Source organism: Euprymna scolopes, chromosome 14 (genome assembly GCF_053919585.1).
Source record: "Euprymna scolopes isolate OS-2025 chromosome 14, ASM5391958v1, whole genome shotgun sequence".
NCBI classification, from domain to species: Eukaryota; Metazoa; Mollusca; class Cephalopoda; order Sepiida; family Sepiolidae; genus Euprymna; species Euprymna scolopes.
Window position 1 is genome coordinate 59,671,694 of NC_136495.1, and position 24,878 is coordinate 59,696,571.

General features: G+C 36.6%; 1 protein-coding gene across 4 annotated transcripts in view; it reads right to left on the reverse strand.

Moving 5' to 3' along the window:
• LOC145293036 (uncharacterized) overlaps positions 1–24,878 on the reverse strand; it is a 42,188-nt gene that overhangs the window by 13,547 nt on the left and 3,763 nt on the right. For 3 of the 4 annotated variants that reach the window (XM_080139335.1, XM_080139334.1, XM_080139333.1), the window contains exons 2-11: positions 13,290–13,373; positions 12,854–12,947; positions 11,030–11,071; positions 9,547–9,660; positions 8,973–9,074; positions 6,423–6,521; positions 4,944–5,051; positions 3,696–3,788; positions 2,479–2,592; positions 1,827–1,880 (exon numbers count right to left, since the gene is read on the reverse strand). In XM_080139335.1, the coding sequence (XP_079995461.1) occupies positions 1,827–1,880; positions 2,479–2,592; positions 3,696–3,788; positions 4,944–5,051; positions 6,423–6,521; positions 8,973–9,074; positions 9,547–9,660; positions 11,030–11,071; positions 12,854–12,947; positions 13,290–13,373 (904 nt within the window). The remainder of the gene's footprint in view (positions 1–1,826; positions 1,881–2,478; positions 2,593–3,695; positions 3,789–4,943; positions 5,052–6,422; positions 6,522–8,972; positions 9,075–9,546; positions 9,661–11,029; positions 11,072–12,853; positions 12,948–13,289; positions 13,374–24,878) is intronic. The other variant, XM_080139337.1, reaches the window with a different exon arrangement.

A 24,878-nucleotide genomic window follows, 5' to 3' on the forward strand; every position in this document is an offset into this window, starting at 1 on the left:
GCAATATCTGTTTATGCGATTATCAGTTGCAAAGTTAATTTGAATTCGAACATTTTATGAACCTTTTTATAATTTAATGATTGCTTTGAGTCTAGCAAATCAATCTTTAATATTTTTACATTTGTTTTCACAAATTTGTATTGAAATTACAAAAGAATCAAATGTTTATTTTAAATCAAGGCTCTAAGTAGCAAACTAAGCGATGAAAACAACCTGATGTCTGATCAACGAATGTTTCATATTTTTTTTTTTGAAAAATGGGTGAAATCACCTGTTCTTTTTATCAAATCAATTGATTACCTGCTCTAGTTAGGAACGCATCACAGTGCACCTGCAGGAAGTTTCACATGCCTCAACTTTTTATATAAAATGGCTTTAATAAAAATTTCAAATGCTAAGTCAAGCATCATGCTTCAATTGCACGCTAAACATTCATTTTGAATGTGCCCATCACAAAATCAACAATAAGTTCTTTAATGTCGGGTCTTTTTGCTTGTGACACATGTTTATAAGTCTACAAAACAAGTTGCATGTGCATGGTCCCCCTTTGGCGTTTCATGCAAGATGCCCCCCCCCCCCAAAAAAAATACTGAAGAAATGATGAATGTAAGTGTGTTGCCTTCACATTTTCGCCAAGTTTCAGAAAAAAAAAAAAAAAAAAAAAATATCTAATGGAAGGGGCAAAAGTTATGGAGTAAAGTGCCATTTTTTGCAATTTGAGGGAATTTTGTGACCCTTTTTGGGCTCTTGGGAACGTCAAATCCCAGTGAACATGCCTTAAGACATATATTTGATATCAGCACCATGGAAAACCACTGACAAAGTTTTTGAGCAATATGAAAAAAAAAAAAAAAAAAAAAGGTTTTGTTTTTAGCCCTAAAAGTCCCAGAGGGATGCGAACCAGAATTTTGCCAGTCACCCATACTGAATTTATATTAACAATAGTCTCCACATTTTGTCCAAGTTTCAGGAAAATCTAATGGATGGGACAAAAAGCGTCATTTTTTTTTACATCTTTTGAGCCCCTGAGGACACCAAATACTGGTGTAAATGGGTAACGGTGCAGTTTCAGGCCTTAACACATGTATATTTGAGGAGATGAAAAAAGAGCCGCAAAAAAGGGGCATTTTTAGCACTGAAAGTTCCCATGGGCACAAACCAGAATTTTGCCATACTGGATTTATATTAAGAATAATGATCTACATTTTGGCCAAGTTTCAGAAAAATCTAATGGATGGATAAAAAAACGTAATTTTTGGCCATTTTGACTGGGGGACAAAAAAAAAAAAAAAAAAAAATTTTTTTTTTTTTTACTGTGCACATCTATTTAATGAAATAGAATTTGTGGCAAAATTTCAGGAAAAACTAATGGATCTGGCAATCATCTGGACTAATGGATACACAGACGGATGCCACTGAAAACGTAAGTCCCTCTCCGATATATCGGGGGACAACAACCGATGATCATTGTTCTATTTAACAATTAAAGTTCAAGTTTCTTTTCCGTTATCTTGGATCCCCTGTGTACTCAAATTTTCTAGTGGTTACGCAAGGACCAAATCTTCACTACATTGAACTTAGTATCCTAGGAATTTTAATTTTTTTATAAGTTTATTTTTAATAAAATACTCAAAGCTCCACATACAAACATGTGTGTATACATATGTTCCGATTATGTTTAGTTTCTCAATTTTAGAGTTTTACATGAAGTACTATAGTAGTATGCACATAGATTAGATTTTACATTGCCACTAATTAAACATTAAATGCACAAATTTCTAAGATGATGCAAGAACACAACTCAGTTTAACTCCATTGATACTTACTTTCAGTTTTCTTGGTTGCATTACCATTCACTTTAGGAGATTCTTCTTCCTCATCTACAACAAAATTAAAAGTTTAAATGATGCATACAATTTTGGGGCAAATCAACTGAACAGTCATGCTAAAAAAAAAAAAAAAATAAAAAAAATAATATTAAAAAAACTGTCAAACTATGCCATTAGGTACCAGTTATTAAATCTTTGGAAATGTATAAGTAGGAAAAATTACTTCCTGGTAAATGTCTAAGATAAAATTGGGATTCATGTATTGTTCTAGCAAAAATATTGGATAATCTTATAAAAATCTATCTTGGCTATTAAATCTCCAAAAAGTTTTGCACGTCATCCATATTGTTTCAATTTTGTAGACTAGACACAAGATTTCTATCAAGTCACCGTTTTTTTTTTAAGGCCTAACTAGTATTTCCTTTAAGGCATTATTTCTCCATTTTGGACTGGGAGGGTTTATCGTTCAAAGCTCTCAATTCTTCACCCATCCAGAGCCATCACCCCCATTTGGGGATGCTGGATTCACAAACTCTTGTCTAATTTGGTATTAGTATGAAGGGACTTATTACTGGCAAAGTTTTGTAGGTGTTTTAGTTTAGTCATTAGAAGTAAAAAAAAAAAAAAAAAAAAAAAAGCTACAAATTACCTTCATCTTCACTTGAACTGTCGCTATCTTTTTTCGCTGCAGTTTTAGCTTTAGGTTTTTCTTCTGCTTCTTCACTGCTGCTATCTTCATCACTACTACTTTCTTTTTTGGCAGCTGCAGAGGTGGAAAATATTTTTGGTTAGCATACATTTGATTATAATGTAAAATATTTTAGGATTTTTTTCTTCAAATATTGCAGACAGAAATTTGATACAGGCAACAGCTGTGATTTATTTTTGGAAGGAGAGCGGGGGGGGGGGGGGGGGGGGGGGGTAACTTATCAAAATTGGTATACAACTATAATCAGTTATAGTGCTTTATAAGGTTACTGACTTTCTAAATACAGATTCTTCAAACTACTGCTCTCATTTGCAGTGTCATTTTCATGTTTCAGTAGATTTCACATCCATCCTTTAGTTATATCTTGTCCAACTGGTTTTGAAATTCCATGCAGATTTTAAAGTTCAACGGAAAGATTCCCAAGTTCCACAAGGTACATCTGAAGAGGGTCAGAGGTTACATCGACTGAGAAATTATGAAAACACTCGATGAGAAAAGTAATCTGAAGAATCCAAATACTCATCTCAAAAATTCAGAAACGCAAGATTTATAAAGTCAGAAAAACTTTTTTCACTCTTTTTCAATCCAAACAAGACATTGCCACCGGGGTATAAGGGGCTATTTAGGATAGTAAATTACAGCACGATTGTTCACATATTTTAACTACTGCAGTCAAAATATAACTGAAGAAATTTTAAAAGTCTAGCAACCCAACTGAAAAAAAAAAAAAAAAACTATTGGAGTATAAAGGTTTCTGGCATATAGGAATCCAAACCATGGAAGGGTGGGATTTTGCTGCTTATCTGGAGTATGTAGATCAAGGGAGCACAAGTGCTACAAGTTCATCGACAGAACAAAGGATTCTAAATTCTAAAGATTAAGGTAATTGATTTGCTCATGAAATGCATTTGAGAATTTTTTTTTTTTTTTTTTTTTTTTAAGGTGTTCCAAAGTTTTTTTAATACAGTATTTTTTTTATACTGTTTTTGATTTCAATAGAGAACCAGGGATTAATTGCTTGTGATGTTATTGCTTTTTATAATGAACTTTTACAATTTTTTTTCTTTCATTACATTCAAATGGGTCTTAAAATTTTAAAATTATGAATAGATTTAAGGCAGACAATATTTTCAGATTTAAAAAGTTTGTAAGATTACCTTTAGCTGTCTTCTTGGGCGCAGGAGCAGGCTTTTCCTCCTCTTCTTCACTACTGTCATCATCACTACTACTTTCCTCTTTCTTTGTCTTTGCTATCATTTGGAAAAAAAAAAAAAAAAAAAAAAAAAAAAAAAAAAAAAAAAAAAATCGGGTGTCATTAAAGCAATTTGCTTCAAGATCATGCCTTAAGTTTTCACAAAACAAAATGTTTCCATCCCCTATTTTTTTTTAAATGTATAGTTTGTATAAGAGAGCTGCTGTATGCTTAGTTGGTCCATTATACGCATTTGTAAATGTTACATCGCATGTAGCAATTTTATATACATTTGCTATGGCGATAACAATTCATCTTAAAACTGCTATTCAAGAAAACAGCAAACAGACTCCAGAGTCTGAAACTGAAATTATTTCAAAATATTACATGCAAATTGTTTTTCGCCAGCATTCACTCTTTAGATTTACTCGACAACATGGAGTAATGATAGACTAAGCACCTCTTCTCATTTGGCTCAGGTAACGTTACAATAGATAGGAGTAAAAATGAGATCACAATCTCCATCTTTATTACAGTAGATGCCATTTTGGTTGAGTTTTAAAATGAACAAGTAACAATCCAGTCTCCATACAGAAAGAATTTCAGTTCTAAAATTCTGATGCAAAAGGATTTTAAACTACCAGTACTTTCGACAAGATAATGAATTCTGTGCAAGTTATTAGGGAGGGACACAAATTGAAAAGTAATAGAATAAAATCTCACTACTATGCTACTAAACCACTTTTGCTCGGTCCGGACAAAGTTCAGTATAAATTTACTATATCACTATTATTAGTCATTTTCAAATTTAAACTTTTCTTAATTCATTTTTCAGATTTAGTCCACAGGGGGTTTTATTTTAGAAATTTTGTCTCTACAGGTGGCATAATAGCTAGATTTTTCTATTAATTTGACCATTTAATTCTAATAGCGAATTAAATTTTATTTCATTTTTATATCATAGTAGGGCTACTCTCACTTATCTATGAATACACAAATAATGAGGGGGGGGGGAGAGTTCACCTAACATTAAGAATGTTTACTTAGATTAACATTATGATATAAATAGCCATTTGACCGACAACGAATGAATATGAATTCAAGATATCTATCCAGTGTTATAGATTATATAAAAATTAACTTTAGGGGTTTGTGTATTTTTCAAGTTTTAGTGGGACAGACAATGGTCCTTTATATTAATAGCTTTTCTCACCATTAGATTTAGCTGGTGCTTTCTTTACAACCTTAGCAGGTTTTTCTTCTTCCTCTTCTTCGCTGCTGCTGTCATCATCACTATCTTCCTCTTTTTTCTTAGGAGCTTCTGTAAAAAAGTACATTATGAAAAATATAAATTGAATAAGAGAAATATGGTGCTTGCACATTTGGATATAATACAAATGTATTATAAATAAAAAATGTAATGTGTCAGAGTAGCAAAATACTTACAAAAATTAAAAATTTATCACTAATGTAGTTTTACAGGTTACTTCTATGGTGGTCAATTGACTAGTTATCTTGTTTTCAGTAAGAATGAGAATATATAACTTTTTGTAAAATAAGTTTTAGCAGACCTATTCTTTCTCATATATATATATATATATATATTTTAAATTTGTCTTTAAATAAGCAGTAGTTTGTTGGGTACTTGTAAAGTTTAATGAAGACATTAAAAAATTAAAATATTGAAAAAAGGTTATATTGTACGCATCCATTTTGGACTGAAGATCTAAAAAAAAAAAATCATAATTTGATTGAGTAGTTTTATTTTACAGCAAAAATACATTTTTATGAGAGTGCGTTGAAGTCAGCCATTACGAAATTTGAGCACGCCAAAGGGAGATAACTCCAGTAAAAGGCAAACACTCCCTCCCCATCTTTATTACTAGCTTTTCTTCCTCAAATTTTTTCGATGTAAAATAAAAACTACTTGATTAAATTAAGTGAAATTTTTTTTTTTTTCACAACTCCAGACTATAACGAGTACATACAATATAACTTTTTTTTCAATATTTTCATTTTTTAATGTCTTCACTAAACTGTATAAGCGCCGTTTGTTGCTAGTCATGAGCAGGTTTTGGTCTACTAGTATTTATTAACTAAAGACCTCTTCAGGCAACAACCCTTATTTTCGAAAGGTTGCCTGAAGAGGTCTCTAGTTACTAAACACTAGAAGACCAAAACATGCTCATGACTGTAGCAACAAATTACTGCTTATGTAAAGACAAATTTAAACTAACTTGCTCTACTTATATATTGAGCACTATTAACCTCGTTATATTTCACTGGTTTCCCTCAAATTTTTATATATAACAAGTAGTAGCATTCATGTGTGTAGAACTCTTCTACAACCCAAACCACTGGATTGATCATGGCCAAACCTGGCATGATGATGGTCCTCCACCTACAGATGGTATAGACCATTTTTCATGGTAAAGGTCATCCACACACACACACACAGCCCACAACATTGAACCAATCATGACCAAACCTGACATGTTGATGGTCCAACCTAGAGATGGGGCACACTATTTTTCAAGGTCAAAGTCAAATGTTATGGTCGTGACCTTGACTAGATAACTTTAAATTTTTACTAATTTCAACATTACACTAAATTGTTTTGTTTACTCCAAATACATTTAATATTACACACGCACAATAAAAATAACTAAATATTAAAAAAAAATCAACGTACCTTTTGCTTTGGCAGCAACTTTCTTGGCTGTTTTTGCAGGAGGGGCTTCTTCTTCAGACTCAGACTCGCTGCTATCATCCTTTTTCTTCTTTGGGATAACTGCAGATAAGGTGTAAAAAATATTTTTTTTGAAATTGAGAATATTTGTTCTGGCAAAATTCAGTCTAAAATTCTATAGAATTGACAATTAGTGCAGGCAAGAGTTCCTCATCTTTACACTATTTTTTTTTTTTAAACCTAATAACAGATTTTTTTTTTTTTTTTTTTAAATTAAATCAACAAAATGCATTTCATTTGTAAAAATGAGTTTTAAATCTTGTTAAACATTAATTTTTTTCATTGAAATTACTTTGTGAGCCTTTAAAATTTGGAAACATTTAAACTGTCAACGAGAAAGTCTACTTTAAAATGTAGAAAGTTTTGGAAGCTATTTACATCCAATTTTATATTGATAAAAGATTTAACTTCAAAATTAGTTTTGACAATTGATTAATATAATGATCATTTTTAATATATATATCTTTTCATTCCTATAAATTTGAGGTTTTTGCCTATCAAGAACTCTTTCCTATTTAAAGAAAATAAAACATGGGTTGTGAAATTTCATTTATCTGCAAAAGACCTTGCTAATTTGCATATTCTTTTAAACATTTTAATTCCCTATTAGCTTTTCGGTTTTATGGGATCTTTAGTTAACTATTACGTGTAATTATATTTATGTAGATATTCTACAAGATTTATACTTGTGTATTCTTTATACATTTATATATGTATATTTTTGCTAAAAAAAAATTTTGCTTACCAAACTGTCAGTTTTTGATCTAGATATGAAACTTAATATATAAGGTATTCAAACCCATGCAAAACTATTTGGATTTTAGCCCGGGGGGGGGGGGTAAAATCTGTGCAAAAGTGTGAAAATTAAAAAATGGAATTTGCTAAGTGAAGGTTGAACAGCATTACGAATATATATGCATAACAATTGCTATTGGTTCATGTTTTAAATTTTTAGTTTTGCAAACATGTCTTCAAGATCAGCATTTTATGAATTTGAATCAGATCACCCTCCTCCACCCGCTGAACCAATCTTGAAATTTGGCATGATAGTGGTCCCTATCATGCCAAAATTTATTGTACTATTTGACCTTCCAAAATAATACTGCAAAAAACAAATAGATCATTAAGGGTCCTTTTTTCTTGAGATGCACATAATTCTTTTGAAAAATTATAATACTTTCCCCTTTCAGATACACACTAAAAGATGATATCCAAATGAAACAAATGGAAGTTGAGGAAGAACGATTAGCAAGATTAGAAGCTAATAGACCAACAGTTGCCGCAATTCACTCCAACGAAAACACTTCACATAGACAAAGCCGTCTGGAGCTCAACAGAATGCATCAAAGAGAAAGGAAAGCAAAATTAACAAATTTGGAAAGAGCAACTCAACGTGAAGCTGACAGAATTACACATACTGCAAGGCAGTTAAATTCATCACAAGAAATTCAAGAAAAGCAAAGAGATGGTCAAGAAAGGGAAGCAATAAGACAAGCAAATTAAACGAGGAAATAAGACTTACACAAGGTTAGTTGAGAGAAGCAAAGTAAAGAGTAAATGATATGGGGAAACGAGGTAAACAAGGTGAATTGAGAGAAGCTTGGACAAGAAACGGAATCAGAAATGGAACAAATCTTTTGCCTATCTCAAGAGCATAACTGAAAGGCTGCAAGGAGAGTATCACTGCCTCAGTAAATTACAAAAATGAGGCTGACAACGAATGACTGCTTTGAGACAAGAAATAGAAAATTGCAATAGAAAAGGATTGCTCTATAACAAAAAAAGACTCATTGCAGCTGACATAGGAAAAAATAAAATGGACAGAGTATATCAGCATTGCTCAGTTGTGAAATTTAAAATGAGAGACCCCTGGTTGTTATTCTGGCAAGGTTGTGCTTGACAGCTTTTCACCACTGTCTCAGTTGCTGCAAGATTTGCCTCCAAATCAAAGCAGCAGAAATGAAGTCTACCACGAGGTTCTCCATAAAAAGTTCTAGAAAAGCGTATGATGAAAAAATATGATCATGTCAGATCAAATTTAAGCAATGAGTTTAAATTTGAACAATTTACTATGTGATATAAATTAACCTCATCTTTGATGGGTTATGTGTAACTGTGTCAACTTTAAATTCATGGTTGGATTTCAGTTACCTCAGGAGGTAATTAAAATGAAGCAATAATTGCTCTTACAACATCCACACTGCAAGGGTTTCACCTTTAAACTGAGATTTATTTCCGTTTGAATTTCATAGATGAAAATTACTTATTCTTAAAAAAAAAAAGTCAAAATCATAAGTTAGGATATTTGGTGTATTTTATGCGACTAAACCTCCTGTCCAACTTTTTTTTCTTACCTGGCAACGCCAGTTATGTACAACTAGTTTTAAATCTTTATAATATAAAGATTTCAATTAGGATGGATAATATTTAAGAAAATCATGTGTTAATGTGTGCAAAATCGTTATGATGGAATATCAAATAGTTGAGATTTACCTTTTGTTGGTTTTGCAGCAGCCTTTTTCTTGGAAGCTTTAGGTGGAGCTGCTTCTTCCTCTTCACTGCTACTATCACTGTCTGACTTTTTCTTAGGAGCAGCTAATGGGAGGGAAACAAAAAAATCACTTAGACTTTAATCTGAATCGTCATCGGTTTAATTTTTACAAGGTTAATCAAAAACTTTAAATATACACATAAAAAGGGAGAAACTGCAATAATAGTACCTTAGAGTATTTTTAGTTATTTTTTATGTTCCTTTAGTTTTAAGGATTTAAAAAAAAAAAAAGTTTGATCGGCTTGAATTATTTATTAGTCTAGCCACATTGAATCAGTGTGGCTGATTAGAATAAATTGATAAAAATAATGTCAGAAACAAAGTTTTAAAAAGTTTAAAAATAAAAAGTACTTTATCTAAAGTTATTAAAAATAATTTAAACTGAGAAGTGTTGGGCTATCACAATGATCATACAACTAACAATGATTTTGCCTTGTTCAAACGACGAATTGTTTTTAATAAAATCGTTTGAGGAATCAAGAGTTTGAATGAATACATTTTAGTGAACAGACATACCTTTGGAGGTCAAAGGTTTTTTGGCAACTTTCTTAGGGGGTGGAGCTGTTTCTTCGTCAGAGCTACTACTCGAATCCTCTGAGGATGATTCTTTTTTACCTTTCTTGGCAGCAGCTAATATGAAATGATTAAAAGTAAATAAAAACAGTTAACGCTAAAACAGTTAACGCTAAAACAGTTAACGCTAAAACAGTTAACGCTAAAACAGTTAACGCTAAAACAGTTAACGCTAAAACAGTTAACGCTAAAACAGTTAACGCTAAAACAGTTAACGCTAAAACAGTTAACGCTAAAACAGTTAACGCTAAAACAGTTAACGCTAAAACAGTTAACGCTAAAACAGTTAACGCTAAAACAGTTAACGCTAAAACAGTTAACGCTAAAACAGTTAACGCTAAAACAGTTAACGCTAAAACAGTTAACGCTAAAACAGTTAACGCTAAAACAGTTAACGCTAAAACAGTTAACGCTAAAACAGTTAACGCTAAAACAGTTAACGCTAAAACAGTTAACGCTAAAACAGTTAACGCTAAAACAGTTAACGCTAAAACAGTTAACGCTAAATAAAAACAGTTAAGAGTAATCTATATAAAAGGCAAAATGCACACGCTCAAGTTTTTGTATGTCCAAGAAAGGAGTTTTATGCCAGGCTTCGGGGTACTATCACTTTGTAGTTATATACCCACTAGATAATATCTAAGATTTACAAATGCACGTCGCGTCTAGATTTATTCATAGCGACTTTTACAAAATCATTGCTATTTTGGCTTCTCACATGATTTGGCTTCTTCGGATAAAAGTGAAAAATGAGTGGTTCTCAGCCCACAGGCCGGGACTTCCAGAAAGCGATGCACATTTGGTCGATGTCGGTTTTCACCATATCAGACAATTGCTTTTATTTGGACACTCCCTAATAAAGGGGGAGCTGGTTTTCCAACATGTTGGGGAAACAAAACCAGATAAGGTTGGGTAAACAACCGCCCCCCCCCCAAAAAAAAAAACTGTCCCATAGTAAAAGTTAACTGCGCTATTTCTATTTGACCTCATTAGATGCACGCACCTGTCAATTCCATTTTTAATACTTAAATAAATTCAAACGAGTTTCAGTTGTTTTCTTGCTGGCCGAGCGGGTAACACGTCAGGTTTTTATCACTTTATCCCCCCCCCCCCCAAGCCTCAAGGCTTCGATCCTACCTACCTATCAAAACTTTTACCCCCCCCCCCCTCCCAACAAACACACACATCTACAAACACCCGGACAACGATTTTTTTTTAAAAATAAGTTTTAACGTTTTTTAGTATAACAGGGTTATTACTTCGCTTATTTTTTTTTTGATTTATCCTCCTCCCTTAACACACGCACACATCTAAACACCCAGGCAACGCCGGGTACCCCCCCCCACTAGTATTTAATATGGCAAAACAGTCATTAATTCTTTTATATAAATATCAGCGAGCATTGAAAATTAAAAATTGAACTTACCTTTAGGTGTAGATTTGGCCGCCTTTTGTGGTGGAGCAGCTTCTAAAAAAATAAATTAAAAATTATTTGACATGTTCAAGGCATGGAAACAAGAGAGCAATTTTGATTAGTTTAAAAAGAAAAAAAAAAAAAAGTTCTGGCAATTTTAAAATTTGTTGCACCGGCGATATTTTTTTATTCAGTTTATATATATATATATATATATATATATATTATATATATATATATATATATATATATATACTAGCAACGTTGCCCAGGTGTTTGTCGGTATAAAAGAAGTTTTGGGAGGGAGGTAGCTTCGAACTTGAACTGTCAAGGTGAAAGCAGAAAAAAAAAAATGATAACTTACCTCAACACTACGAAGGTAGTGGTACGATAGTGGATGAAATTAAATGATTAAAAAGTTATGACAGGATTTAATGAAGTCAAACACCATGCCATAGGGGAAATGAAATCATGCACGGTTTCGGTTTTTTCAAATTGTTGGGGGAAAACCAGCTCCCCATAAAAAGGGGAGTGTCCAACTGAATAGCAATTTTCACCAGATTGATCAAAGCTGATTTGCTTTCTGGACGTCCTAGGCGAAAAGACTGGGGGAATTACCTTCACATCAGTTTCATTTTATACTAAAAAGCTGACCAAATATGCGACAACGAAGTAGCGCAAATTTTATAAAAGTCGATCAAAATAAATCTGGACACAACGTCCCTTCGCAAATCGTACATATTATCTAGAGGGTATATAAAAAGTCATAAGAAATAGAACTCCCAAAAAGCCTTCGCGCTCACTTGCCTTATATATATATACACACATATATATATATATATATATATGCTTTGTTTATCCAGAATGTGTGGAGAATGCTTGCTCTGCCGGTAGTATTATTCAAAACCAAAGTAAAAATTTCAACTTGTCTGAATACCTAGAACCCTCCTGTAAATAAAGGAACTACCTTGAAAGGAAAGAATTAACATCTATATGTCTAAGCAAGCAGACACAAAAGACTAGTGCTTAACGACACATTAAGCAGAAACTTAGCATTACACATTTATATCTGTATATAATTTTCTTGATCGCTGTATTATCAAGTAATAAAGCTGGACAGAGTAATTAATGAGAAAAAGCTGAAAACTAGCACTAAGAAAGCTAGTTTCATGGGCAAAGCCTGGAGAAAAAAAAAAAAAATACTATTGCAGACATCGGATGCATACAGGGAACATAAAGCAAATAGATATGGTCAGTTTGAAAAATATATAAAATATTGCGCTGGTGTTGCTTTCAGACTAAATCTTACAATCATTAAATAATTTCAATTGGAAAAATTATCTCTACCTAATGTTTTCTTTGAGAGCAAAAAAAGTGTAAATTCTTAAAATTTAACTGTTCAGGATTTTAAATGCATTTTTTCATCTGTTGCTGTCACTTCATTTCCATTAATCGTTTGAGGACATTGAATGAAAAGTCACAAGTTTTTTCCACTTATTCTAACAATAGAAACATTAGAACATTCTTATCGAATTCTATGATTGATAATATATTTAATATTGTATATATATATACTAGCAAGTCAACTAGAGGGAGCACATACTTTGTCATAAAAGTGAAAGCGGCGGATCAAGAATTCTAATGACCATTTTTTTATTTTAAATAAATTCGAGTAGTGTAATGCTTGCACAAAAAGTATGCAAGGCGATTTCATCTTACAAATAGAAACTGCAAAAATTTAAGCTGGAAATATGCTGGAAATATGCATAAGTAGATGCTGTCATCAGTTCAAACTTTGAAATTATTCATGTGATGATATAGGTCAAAGACACTTACCTTCAGAATCATCACTATCAGAAGAGGATTCTTCCTTCTTTCTTTTAGCAGGAGCTTTAGCAGGTTGTTTCTTCTTTTTTGCAGGTACAGGTTCCTACATTAGACAAGAAATAAAATTTAAGTTAAAATAATTATAAGAATAAGTTAGTGGAATCAAGATGTTATTAAAGAAGCAATTGAACAGCGATGGAAATCCATGGCAGAATAAAAAGAATTACTGCTGCTACGTTAAGTAACCAACAATAAAAAAAACTAGTTCAAAAATTGGTAATTGTAGCCATTAATGATCCATTTAATTGTAAATTTTGTAATGATTAATTAAAAACATTTTCTCAAATTTAATATCAAAGGATTGTCGTCATACCCCCCCCTCCCGTTTTACTCTACTGGAGAAAAAAAAAAATTGCAAAATGGTGTTGAATACAAGAGTACTTACAACTTGCATTTCTTCTTCAGATTCTGAAGAGGATTCTTCGTCAGATTCTGCAGGTTTAACAGGCTTGGGAGCTTTTTTAGTGACCTATAAATAAAAATGTTACAATTTTGAATGTTATTTACATATGACCGTAATGTATGACTAATGTGTGTGTATCTCTGAATTAATGTTTCCAATAATAGAAAACTAATCAATTTGTATATAAACTTATAAAATTTCAGATTCTTATACATGAATGAACAATGTAATTAGAAAAATTAAAAAAATTACCGATATCTACAAAAGATTTATTACATGAAATTCTGAAAATTCTTACAAGTAAATGTTACATTTAAGATTTGCTATAAAAATTCATTTTCTGAAGATCTTGTCAAAACATTTAAATCATTTCTTGAAAATCTGAAAAGTTCTGATTATTCTTGTATTGCAAAGATTTATAGATATAACCAAAATTGATAAGTCAAATATTTTACTTATTTTTCTAAAGAATGATTAACATCGAAAAATATTTTTCATTAATTTGTTTAAGGTTTAGATTTCCGCTTCTTATTCTACTTCATGATCGTTATAAATTTTTAGAAACCTTTATGCACTTGTGAAGGAAAATGATATTGAAGGGAGATCATTCCTTTTTTCACAAGTTCTCGTCCAAAAATTTGGATTATCTCCCTTGATTTTCGCCTCTAGGGCCTTGTCAGAGGTACAAAAATCATGCTTTCTGAAATAGCCTTTTTCTGTTAATTGCGGTATAATACTGATCCTCCCATCACTTAACTCTTAATCACTTATCTTAACTATCATAATAATGCCGATATTTGATGTCATTTTTTTTGTTTAGGCCTCTTGATTCCTTGGGAAACAGGGCCACAACAATGGTCCTCTTCAGTTCGGCCCATATCGTTCAGGCAGCTCTAGTCTCAGTGCTTCTTTTCCATGTCTGTCTTGGGTGACAAATTTTACGTTTGCCTTGCAGGATTCATTCAAGGGTCTGCCTGGTGATATTGAATGCAGGCTTCCGCAAGGTGTGGCCAATCCAGTCCCATTTTTTTTATCTATATCTCCATTGGAGATGTCTCTAGCCATCTGTAGATGAGTAGACACACCTTCCTATGAGCAGACAGGGGAAAGGAACTAGTAGGCGAGTGAAGGTGCAGGCCTCTACTGAGCAGTAGGTCTAATAGTCTTGAGAGGAGGGACTCGACGATCTTCAGGTTACCAATTCCTTCCAGCTCCTAAGAATGTGCTGCTTTCTTTTCCACAACGAGTAGCGACGACCAAATTTCTGATGTTAACTGATGACTAGATTCCACTTAAGCTTTAACAAAATGGTATGTTCCATTCCAATATATGTATTATTATGTAGAATATTTACAAGATGACCACAGCTTCATTTGGTCCAAGAGATATCCCGCTCCCAAGTTCATATGAAATTTGGGAAAATGACATGGAAAAGAATGCGCTGCTGGTTACACTCTGGAACAATAGAAAGGGGTGTGAGTAATTAATATGAGGGGTACAAGTACAATACTATCTATCTCCCTCACCCACGGCAAGTTTTTTGCGGGCATGACAAAAAATTCTGAGGAAAATCTGTTTCAACTATTTACACTGTACAAGTATCAGTGAATTTTACTAGTGCTGGGAGCGCCGGCTGCACGACCTGTTGCCTGGTTGAGTCTCAGCGATACCGGGGGCATTGTGCGATGCCAGTCGGCGTAAAGCTATGGGAGGCTTCTTGGGGGTTGTATGTATGGCAAGTATATGAAGCTGTGGAGAGGCCGTATGCGTGGCGTCTACATTCTGCATGGGAAGACCAATATGTGTTGACTCTGCTGTATGTGCAGGGTCTCCAGCTGTCGGTGTGGCTGTGTCTACGGCTCTCTCAGGCGATGGGCCAGGGCTTGCGGGCGCGCAAAAGCACTTATCTTCCTCACCTGATGCTGATTCAGGGTTCCTTGCTGGAACGTTAATGGTAGGTTTTCTTAATCCGTTTGAGTGGATGACAGCATCCCTGATGATGGGGCTGAGGGACTCAATGATATCTTCATGTGAGGCTGCTTTAAAGGGGGTGAACTTACGAAGATGCTGGCAGTTTCGCAGAGTTAGTCTCCCAGAGCCATCTATCTTCACGACATATTGGTGGAACTGCCTGACCTCTACGATGGTGCCTGTCCTTTCCCAGCGCTTTGGATGATTGCCTATCAGGTTCTGTAAGTAGACATGATCCCAGATACGAAGAAGAAGCAAGGATAGAGTGTGTTCCCTCCATTTCTCATGCTCTCGGGAGTGTCACTTTGCAAGAGCCTTTTCTCTGTTGATAAGGGTCTCTGTCCATGTCGGATGAGGGCAGTACCGACCCATGGGGATGGGGATAGGGTCACAAATAGGTCTTCCGAAGACTATGAGAGCAGGAGATGCCTTAGTCTCCGGGTCGATTGAGTTCCGATAGATGAGCATGGCGCGCTGGAATTTGTCTACATCAATAGACCCACTTGCAGATGTATTGTCCATCAGCATGCGCTTGACAGTTTTTACACCTATCTCAGCTCTGCAGTTGGCATGAGGGTTGGCGACTGAGGTAAGACGGTGGTGTACACCCCATGAGCGAAGGAATTCCTGCGTCTTTCCAGCTGTGAACTGGGGCCCTCCATCTGAGGTTAACTCTTCAGGTACTCCAAAAGTCACAAACACTTCCCTGAGGCGCCTGACAAGACCATCGGCACCATTTTCTGCTCTAAACGCGATTGGTCAATTGGAGTACCTGTCAACGACTACTACGTAATCGTGATTGTTGTGCGCAAAATAGTCGCAGGCGATCTTCTGGAAAGGATACTCGGGGGCACCAAATCAGATGGTGGCTGCATGGCATTCGACTTTGCAATCCTATGGCAGCTAGCGCACTAGTACCTGATGCGCTGGATGTCAGTGCTGATGTTTGGCCAATAGACGGAGTTTGTTGCTCGGGCGCACATGACACTGACTCCTTGATGGGCTGCATGCAAGCGCAGTGCTGTAGGAACGATGACACGGTTGCCTGTCAATACAACACTGTCTATGTTGTACAAGCTACTAGAGATGCGATGGTAAGGGCGCAATGCGGCTTTCATCTGTCTGCAGTCTGATGGAAAGCCTTCACAGATGAACTGCTGTAGCTCCGGGTCAGAGGATATAGCTTCCTGCAGCATGGTCCATGTGACAACATTAGTTACGGCGTACAGTGTGCTGGACATTAATGCTAAAGTGGAGGCATCTTCGATATCCACTGGCTCTTCTGATTTGTAGTTAGTGATTGGGGTGCTACGGGGTGGGTAGCGTGATGCTGCGTCAGCACCAAGGTTACATTTTCCAGAAATGTGGATGATCTTGAACCTATAGGCAAGAGTCTTCTTTTAGGTTGAGCAGGCGGCGATTGTTAATCTTAGTGAGGGAATGGTCATTGAGGAGCCCAACCAGTGGCTTGTGGTCGGTAGCCACCGTCAGATCCTGACATCCCTGCGTGTAATAACGAGTTTGATGCAGGGCATGGACAACTGCAAGGGGCTCTCCTTCGATGGGTGCATAACGTGACTCTGCAGCATGTGTGAATCTGCTTCCTACCAAGCAGAGCTTCCACCCTTCCTTACAGCATAGTGGAGTTCTACCGGTGCAGCCGCAGTACTTTTGCATCAAGTACCCGATGCCAGTGACAGACCAATCAGTGATAAGACAGGTAGGGCGGAATGGTTGAAAGAGGCAGACTCCTTCCTTGATCTCTTCAACAATCTTGGTTTTGGATTCTTCGAAGATATTGAGTTCTGTTGTCCACTGGAACTTATTTGATGGCTTCAGCAGATGACGGAAGGGTTGCATCCGCTTGGCCATGGAGAATGCATACGCTGCTTGGTTGACCAATCCAAACCAGGCCCTGGCACCGGTGATGTCCATAGGTTTGGGAAAGTGCCGGATGGAATCTAGGAACTTTTCTGACGGTGTGACATTGGTGGGAGTAATGTCGAGGCCAGCAAAAGTAACCGTATCTTACGCAAACTGGAACTTTTTTGGGTTTAGTGCGATTCTATTTCTGGCACACAGGTCTAGCCATTCACAGGCCTGGAGGAATGCTTCCTCAATTGAGTCGGACCACATGCAGGTGTCATCCACACACTTAACCTTGTTCTTCACGTTTGCGATGGAGTCAAAGCGGTGATTGTAGGCATCCCCGCTGGCCAGGAATCCCTGCGGTGCCACTCTGTAGCGATATCGACCCCATGGTGTTATGAAGGTGGTGATGTGGCGGTCTCCCTCTCTGATCGGGACAGAGTGGTACCCGTTCCAGGCATCCGTGACAGTTTTCTTGTACTGTGGGACCCGGTCGGCGAGGTGAAAAGGGCTTTCCACATGATTGGTTTGTCTGATGGAGTGGCGGTTCTGTGGCTGCAAGTCCACTGTCCTCCTGGGGGAGCCATCAGCTTTGGCTGTTACCACCATGCGGGAGCACCAGGTAACTGGCGTATTAGGGCTGACTCTCTCCAAAACACCAATGCTGACGTCGCGCTCCAGATCCTGGAACACCTTCTCCTACCAGTGTAGAGGCACCAAAGCTGGCTTGTGGATGGCGACTGGCTTGGCGTTAGGGTTAACGTGAAGCTCTAGCGGAACACATTTCATCATTGGCAGTGGCTGGTGCTCACATGTATTAAAGGCTGTAGAGGCGTAATAGTCTAACAGCCACTGCTTCAGGGCAGGCACATTCTCCTCTGTGCCTGATATCCCATCCGGAAGTGCCGTAGGGATTGGAGGCGGTGAATCTACACGTTCAGCGCATGAACACTGCTTTACTTCCTCGCCTTCCATGGCAGCAAGCATATCTCCCGCCCATCTGGCAGGCACAATGGAGAAGTCAGGGGGTAGGGCTCTCAGAGCTATAAGTGCTTCCCTGCATAAGGCTTTACCGATCTTCCTGGATATAAACACTTGCTCTTTAGTGGTCCTCAGTGCACCCGTTGTATCGGTGGTTGAAACTTCAAAGATCCCACCTTCAACCCCAAGGTCTTCTTTGATAGCACCATGCATGTTCAACTGAACAGGTGTCATGTCATCCTTGCTGATGCCTATGGCCAAGGCAGACCGAAGCAGGATGATAGAGCTCTGGCAGCCTGAATCTGCTACCATGGGGATGTCAATTGAGGTAGGATTCGATGATTTAAGGGGATAGCCCAGTTAGTCATGATCTGTCGGTAGCAATGTGAGTCTGATGGTTATCATAGGGTGTGGTTTAGAGGGTCTTGCGACCTATTTACCGTCATAGACAGTGCTCGGCTGCTGTTTTATTTTGGGTGGCACATAGCTGGTCATACAGGAATCCGGCTTCGTCCTGGATCTGAAACGTGCCTCTGCTGGCTCTGGGCTTCACTTTGGTGTTGGGATTTTGGGGGCACCACCGTGAGTTCTTATCTGTGACCCCACGTACCACAATTGGTGCATTTGTGGCAGTTAGCGGGAAAGTGGCCTTTTACTAAGCACCTGTTGCATGTGTTAGACCAGGCAATGCAGAGTTTAGCTCTGGAGTTCCAGTCGTTATTCTTCCCATGCCATGACCCCCCCACAAGCCCAGCACCTGCCTGCCTCGCTGCCGGGAGAAGACTGAGCATGGCGGGGTTTGCTAATGGCATGGATTACAGTGCTTATGGTGCTGGTAGAATCCCCAACGGCTGCCCTGGTCGCTTTGCCTTACTCTTTCTGGGCGATATAAGTGACAGTTTCGTCCAGTGTTCGGTCTGTTTTTGGGTCACCTAAGAGGTCAGACATTATTTCAGGGTCGGCAATACCTCGGATTAGGTTGTCCCTAACTATTTCATCGCTGTAATCATATATGTGGCCACAGTTAGGCTCTTTATACTTTGCCGTGTACTGACAATGTGGCTTGACCTCGGAGGGTTGCAAGAAAGGTCCTGATTGGTGTGCCGGGGGCCTGTGTCAATTTGCTCAGCTTGATACGATGGACAAGAGTGCTCTCCTCCCTGACTGCCAGGCGCTTGATGGCAGCAAGGAGGTCTACCTCAGCCATTTTTGACACATCTTCGCGTAGGTCTCTCAGGAGGTCATTCATTAAATCCTGGTCACAACAGTGGAACAGTGCTGTGGCACACATTGAATTAGGTATGGCCATGCCGGTTTTATACATGGCCCACTGTCTTGTGAATGCAGACCATTGGTCGGGATTGCTATCAGCACCGATGGACGGTGATTTAAGTTTTAGGGTCGGGATTGGGGGTTGTGTAGACTGCATTGCTGGAGGTGGGTGGAGAGTTTGCGCATGCAGCGTCATGGCAGCAGCCAAAACACTGGAGAGGGATTCAGGGAGTGATTGGGAGGTCCAGGTACATCCTGTGACTGGGCATGTGAGCTGAATATTAGACATGATTGTATTGACAAAAGTGTGTATTCAGCAGCGCATAGATGAGTAGACACCTTCCTATGAGCAGACAGGGGAAAGGAACTAGTAGGCAAGTGAAGGTGCAGGCCTCTACTCTTGAGAGGAGGGAGTCGACGATCTTCAGGTTACCAATTCCTTCCAGCTCTTAAGAATGCGCTGCTAGTTACACTCTGGAACAATAGAAAGGGGTGTGAGTAATTAATATGAGGGGTACAAGTACAATACTATCTAATCTGATGTTTAGGAGACATCTGTTGGTGAATGTCTAGAGTTTGTGGGTGTTGGTCTTGCTCACTCCACGTTTGAGCCATAGAGTAGAACCGATTTCACATCGGAATTAGATCTGATTTTCAATACCAGAGTGAGAGGGCTGATCTCCAGATCAGTTTTGACATGCTGAAGGTGTTTGGATTTACTTATCCGGCGCTTGATGTCTTCACCTGGTCCTTCATCCCTGCTGACAACACTGTCCAGGTACTTGTCAACCTCTCTAAATATTCTCTTGTTGCAGCTGCACTGGATCTTGCCTTCTGTTATTTATCCTCATAATCTCTGTCTTCCTGATGTTCATCTGGAATCTAGTTTTTCCAGCTTCCTTTGCCATGAAACCTGTATGAAAGGAGACTGATGTTATGAGCATAGTACAGGTCCTCCAGCTGTTTTGTAAAATTCGACTGGATACCTGTCCTCTGCCCCACCGTGGATCGTTTGATGATCCAGTAGATCACCACCAGAAATATCGGTGAGAGCAGGCAACCTTGACGGACGCCGGTTTGTACAGTGTAAGTTCTTTCAGCTCAGTATCCTCGTACATCTGTTGTATGATAGTGACAAACTTTGGAGGAAAGCCATACTGATGCAACAGTCTCCAAATGACCTCTCTATCGACGCAGACTAATAATTTTGGCAATTTTCGTTTGTATAGAAACCTGCCAGAGACATGGATCAGGCGTGGTGATGAAGATAATTTGCTGACGAAATGGGCAACACGATCACCTGACCTGACATTGTGTGATTATTTTTTTCCTCTGGGATATGTGAAAGGACTCATCTATGTCCCCCCCCTCTTCCTGCTAACGTTGAAGAACTCGAACAGAGAACCACTGCCGAGTGCCGCACTGATGAAGGTTACCAAAGACATGCAGCAATGCAGCATGTTTGGTACGAGTTTGATTACCGACTTGACGTCGGGAGAGTCACAGGCGGTACTCATATTGAACATTTGTGAATATGAAATCGGAGGGGGATGTTAACTAATAAAACTTCTGTTCAACAAAGTTTGTGCAATTTCATTAAGATACACCGAGTAGTTTACAAGATATTAGCATTTAAAAATGTCAAGGGGGGGGGGCACCCCGTATATTTTTACAGATTTAATTTAAACTAAAACAACAAGTCTGGTGTGTGAACATTTCTACATCGAACGTAGATTTTCACCTAACACTGGTACGATCACACTTAAGGTTGCCTGTATTTGTAATATTTTTTTTCATTTTTCGTTTGTTTTTGTTTTGCTTACAGAAAAAAAAAATTAAACATTTTACTATGATTTTCTTAGTTTAAAAAATTGGTTTTCAAAGTCTTAAAATTTGGACAGCTCAAAACAATTCAGATTTTTTTTCTTTAATTAAATAATTTCATTTTAGTTTAATTTTAAAATCTTGTTTTATTCCGTTTATGTACTAGCAGTTTTATGACGTTGAATTGAGTTTTTAAGGGAAAATTTTGGCCATAACTACAATTTAATCAAATTCAATGTACAATTTATAAAATCATTTTCGAACTACCAAAATATTTTGAAAAATAAACATTTTTAGCATAGTACACGTAAAAACTACATATTAATTTAGTCAATATGGACTTCTACAAACAAATCTTTTAAGTACAGTGACTCAGTTATACAAATAATGGCAAACGTTAAAAGTCGCGAAATGAGAAAAAAGTGCGTGTAGGCTTTGTTTTTCTTGTATATTAAGGAATCTTTCCAGCTAAAAACCAGTTAGTATGACTCGTGTAAAATTGAGAAAAAGTACGCTTGAAATGTCAAAATTATCCAAGCAAACAAAATCGCGTTTGGTCTGATATGCGATTTTGTTTATTCCAATAATGTTGACATATTTCAAGTCTTATATTAACTGGATTTTAACTACAAGTGACTTTACAGATTTTTTTTCTATTTTGCTCTGACCGCGATCTTTAATATTTGCCAAATATTTTAATTAAAAAAAAAAAAAAAAAAAACATGCAACACAAGCACTATTTGGGGGGCATTGTTTTCTATGAGACACAATCATAAATCAACTTCAACAAGGGTCAGTTATCAAAGCTGAATAAATATATTGTGTTTACCTTGGTCAGTTACCTGGCCATGACCCCTCAGCTGGCAGCAAACATGGTTGGTCTTGCAAGGACATCAGGCTGGATCACCAAAGGACGGCTGCTGTCGGCAATGGTCAAATTTCTTTAACCAATGACACCAGTTTTGTGCACAAGCGACCCACGGAAACCGAACTCGACCAACCAATACGGATCGAACGAGGAAACCGAACTCAAGCAAACAGACCGAAACTCGCACTTTTTAGCCAATGGCGTTTAAAAGGTACCCATCGATCAACCAAAGGCATTTTAAACGAACCGAACGGAAGGGAATCGACTCAACAGGTCACTCGATCTCGAACCAACAAGCCACCGAATGGTGACATGAACATGCACAAGAGCCAAAAGCATGTTTTTTTTTTTATAGGCGATAAAAATATAGGATTGTTAACACAAGACACCTACTATATGAAAAAAAAAAAAAAAAGGACAATTGTGGATGCTAACGTTTGTTTGACATGCGATTAATAAGTATCACATTCCTCTCTTCAGAGAGGAGAGAACTTGATTCGATCGAATTACTTTTTTTATTTAAGTTAAAGAAAAAGAAACTTCAGTTTAGATTTCACATCAGTCGTTTGTTTACGATTTCTTGGCTGTTAATCACTTACTCAAATATTGAAATACAAAACGTTTTAAAAACGGTGTTAACCATAACAAACTGAATCATTGTAATTCATAATGTAAACAGTTTGGGCCTTTTCCAATGTTTCTTACATTTGTTTATTATTTATTAATTAATTTTACTATTATTGTGCGGAAAAGAAGTAAAGAGAGCAAGACAGAGAGTCGAATTTACGATGTTCTTTCGTAGAAAATATATCAACAAAACAAATACAGTTAACTCAATTTATAAAAAAAGATTTATTACTTTCTAGGAAATATTTCAATGAAAATAATAGTTCATTTATGAGTGAACAAAAGGGGGTAATTAGTTGAGATTAAGGAAGTTTTAAAATAATTATTTACATAAAATTAATTAAAAATGAGCATGCGATAATAAAAGGGGGAATACAAAAGTTAGTTACTGTGTCTGTGTGTTCGCCCACATTGTTTTATCAGCCGACTCGCTTGCTACGTTCAGTGTTGTCGCGTTAGTTTTGAGCTGCAGACAGTAGTGATATATATCTTTCAACACTATCTCTGAATTTTTGTTAACTGCGCTTTCTTTTTGGAAAATACAGAGGTTTTTAAAGATTTTCACCGGCTCCCAGACACATAATTTCCGACAGCCCGGAAAACTCTGATTGGTCAAAAAAAAAAATCAAAACATTGAACCTCCAGAGCAATTCAGTAAAAAGAAAAAGGGCGCCTCTAGCCGCTTGCGCAGAAAACGTCTCGGGGCACTTGAATTTCCGGCAGCGAAAGAGTGAACATCGTAGCTCTCACCATACAGTAATTAGATAATGTAAACAAACTGCACCTGCGCCCCAGTTTCATTTACAAAAAAAAAAAAAAACTGAATTTACTGAAACATTTTCAAGCAATAACAATTTTAATTCAGTTTAATATTAATTACTATTACTTGGACGAATATCTAACATCAAGACGGTTTCTAGAATGGTCGTCAGGTCAGAAAATCCATAATCGTAAATATAATTCGTTGTAGAGAATTATATGAGCATTATAGATTATTGCAGAGTAGGGAATACGCATCCTGAACAAACAGGAAGGCCAGTTTCATTGCTTTTGAAACCCTGAACTCTTGACACATCTACAGTAAGTTTGATTTCAGTGTTGAAAAGGTCTATGTCACTGGTGCTTTGTTAAAAGATTTGAACTCAGCAGAGTTTCGAAATGTCCAGTGATGCAACTTTTGATATGGATAGGGCGTTCAATCCTGTGTTTTTGCAAATGCTTGTCCTAGAAAAGAAACCAGACTATGGATCTGCCCTCGAACTCGAGCAGACACCGAGGAAAGTTTGTTTTTAATGTCACTGGCATTCACATACACCCCATTGCAATGATTGGCCCAATCATAAAACTATTAAACATAAATTAATTATTTACTTTTTAAGAGAAAGTTGAAAATGGGGGGGGGGGGCGTGAATTTAAAAAAAACGTTTGTCTAAAATATTATATTCGGTTTATTGGAAAGAACATAAAATTTCACATTGACCCTGAAAATATCGTAAAAATAGAATCAATAGAAAAATTTTGATAGATTTTTAAAATTTAAAAATATTGAGTTTAAAAATTGAAAAATATTGAGTTCGGAAAATTCATTACTGTTTTAAAAAAAAAATAAAAATATTTTTATTACTTTTAAAACAACTAATAGTTTATTTTGGAAGTATAATCCATAAAGAAAATAAATAACCCACTTTTAACAGAGAAATTACGAGATTTTTATATTGTATTCGCAGTTTCGTGTTAGGGGTGTCAAAAATTCCTACAAAAATTCTGATACTGCTAATGATTGGGTCATTTTGTTTTCATGGAGTCTTGTCAACATGGCAAGTTTCTGTATTTTGAATTACACTTTTCCAACGTCCTCTTACGGGGCTCTCGGTTGAGAAACGTCGATCTAAGTCACTTTTATATTTCCAAGCCAAAAGTAAATAAAATGAAAGTTGAGAACATCAGGTGAGCCTGAAAGGTCATGTATCGTATCTAATATATAGCAACTTTTACAAATTCTAACATCATTAGAATAAAATTTAATTTTTAAAATTTAGCAGAATGTGCGTGTATGTGCTATTTTATTTATTTTTTTCACAACCAGAAAAATATAACTTCAGAAAAGATCTAATTTTTTTCCTTCATGATTATCCTCAGGCCATTAAAATAATTTTGGT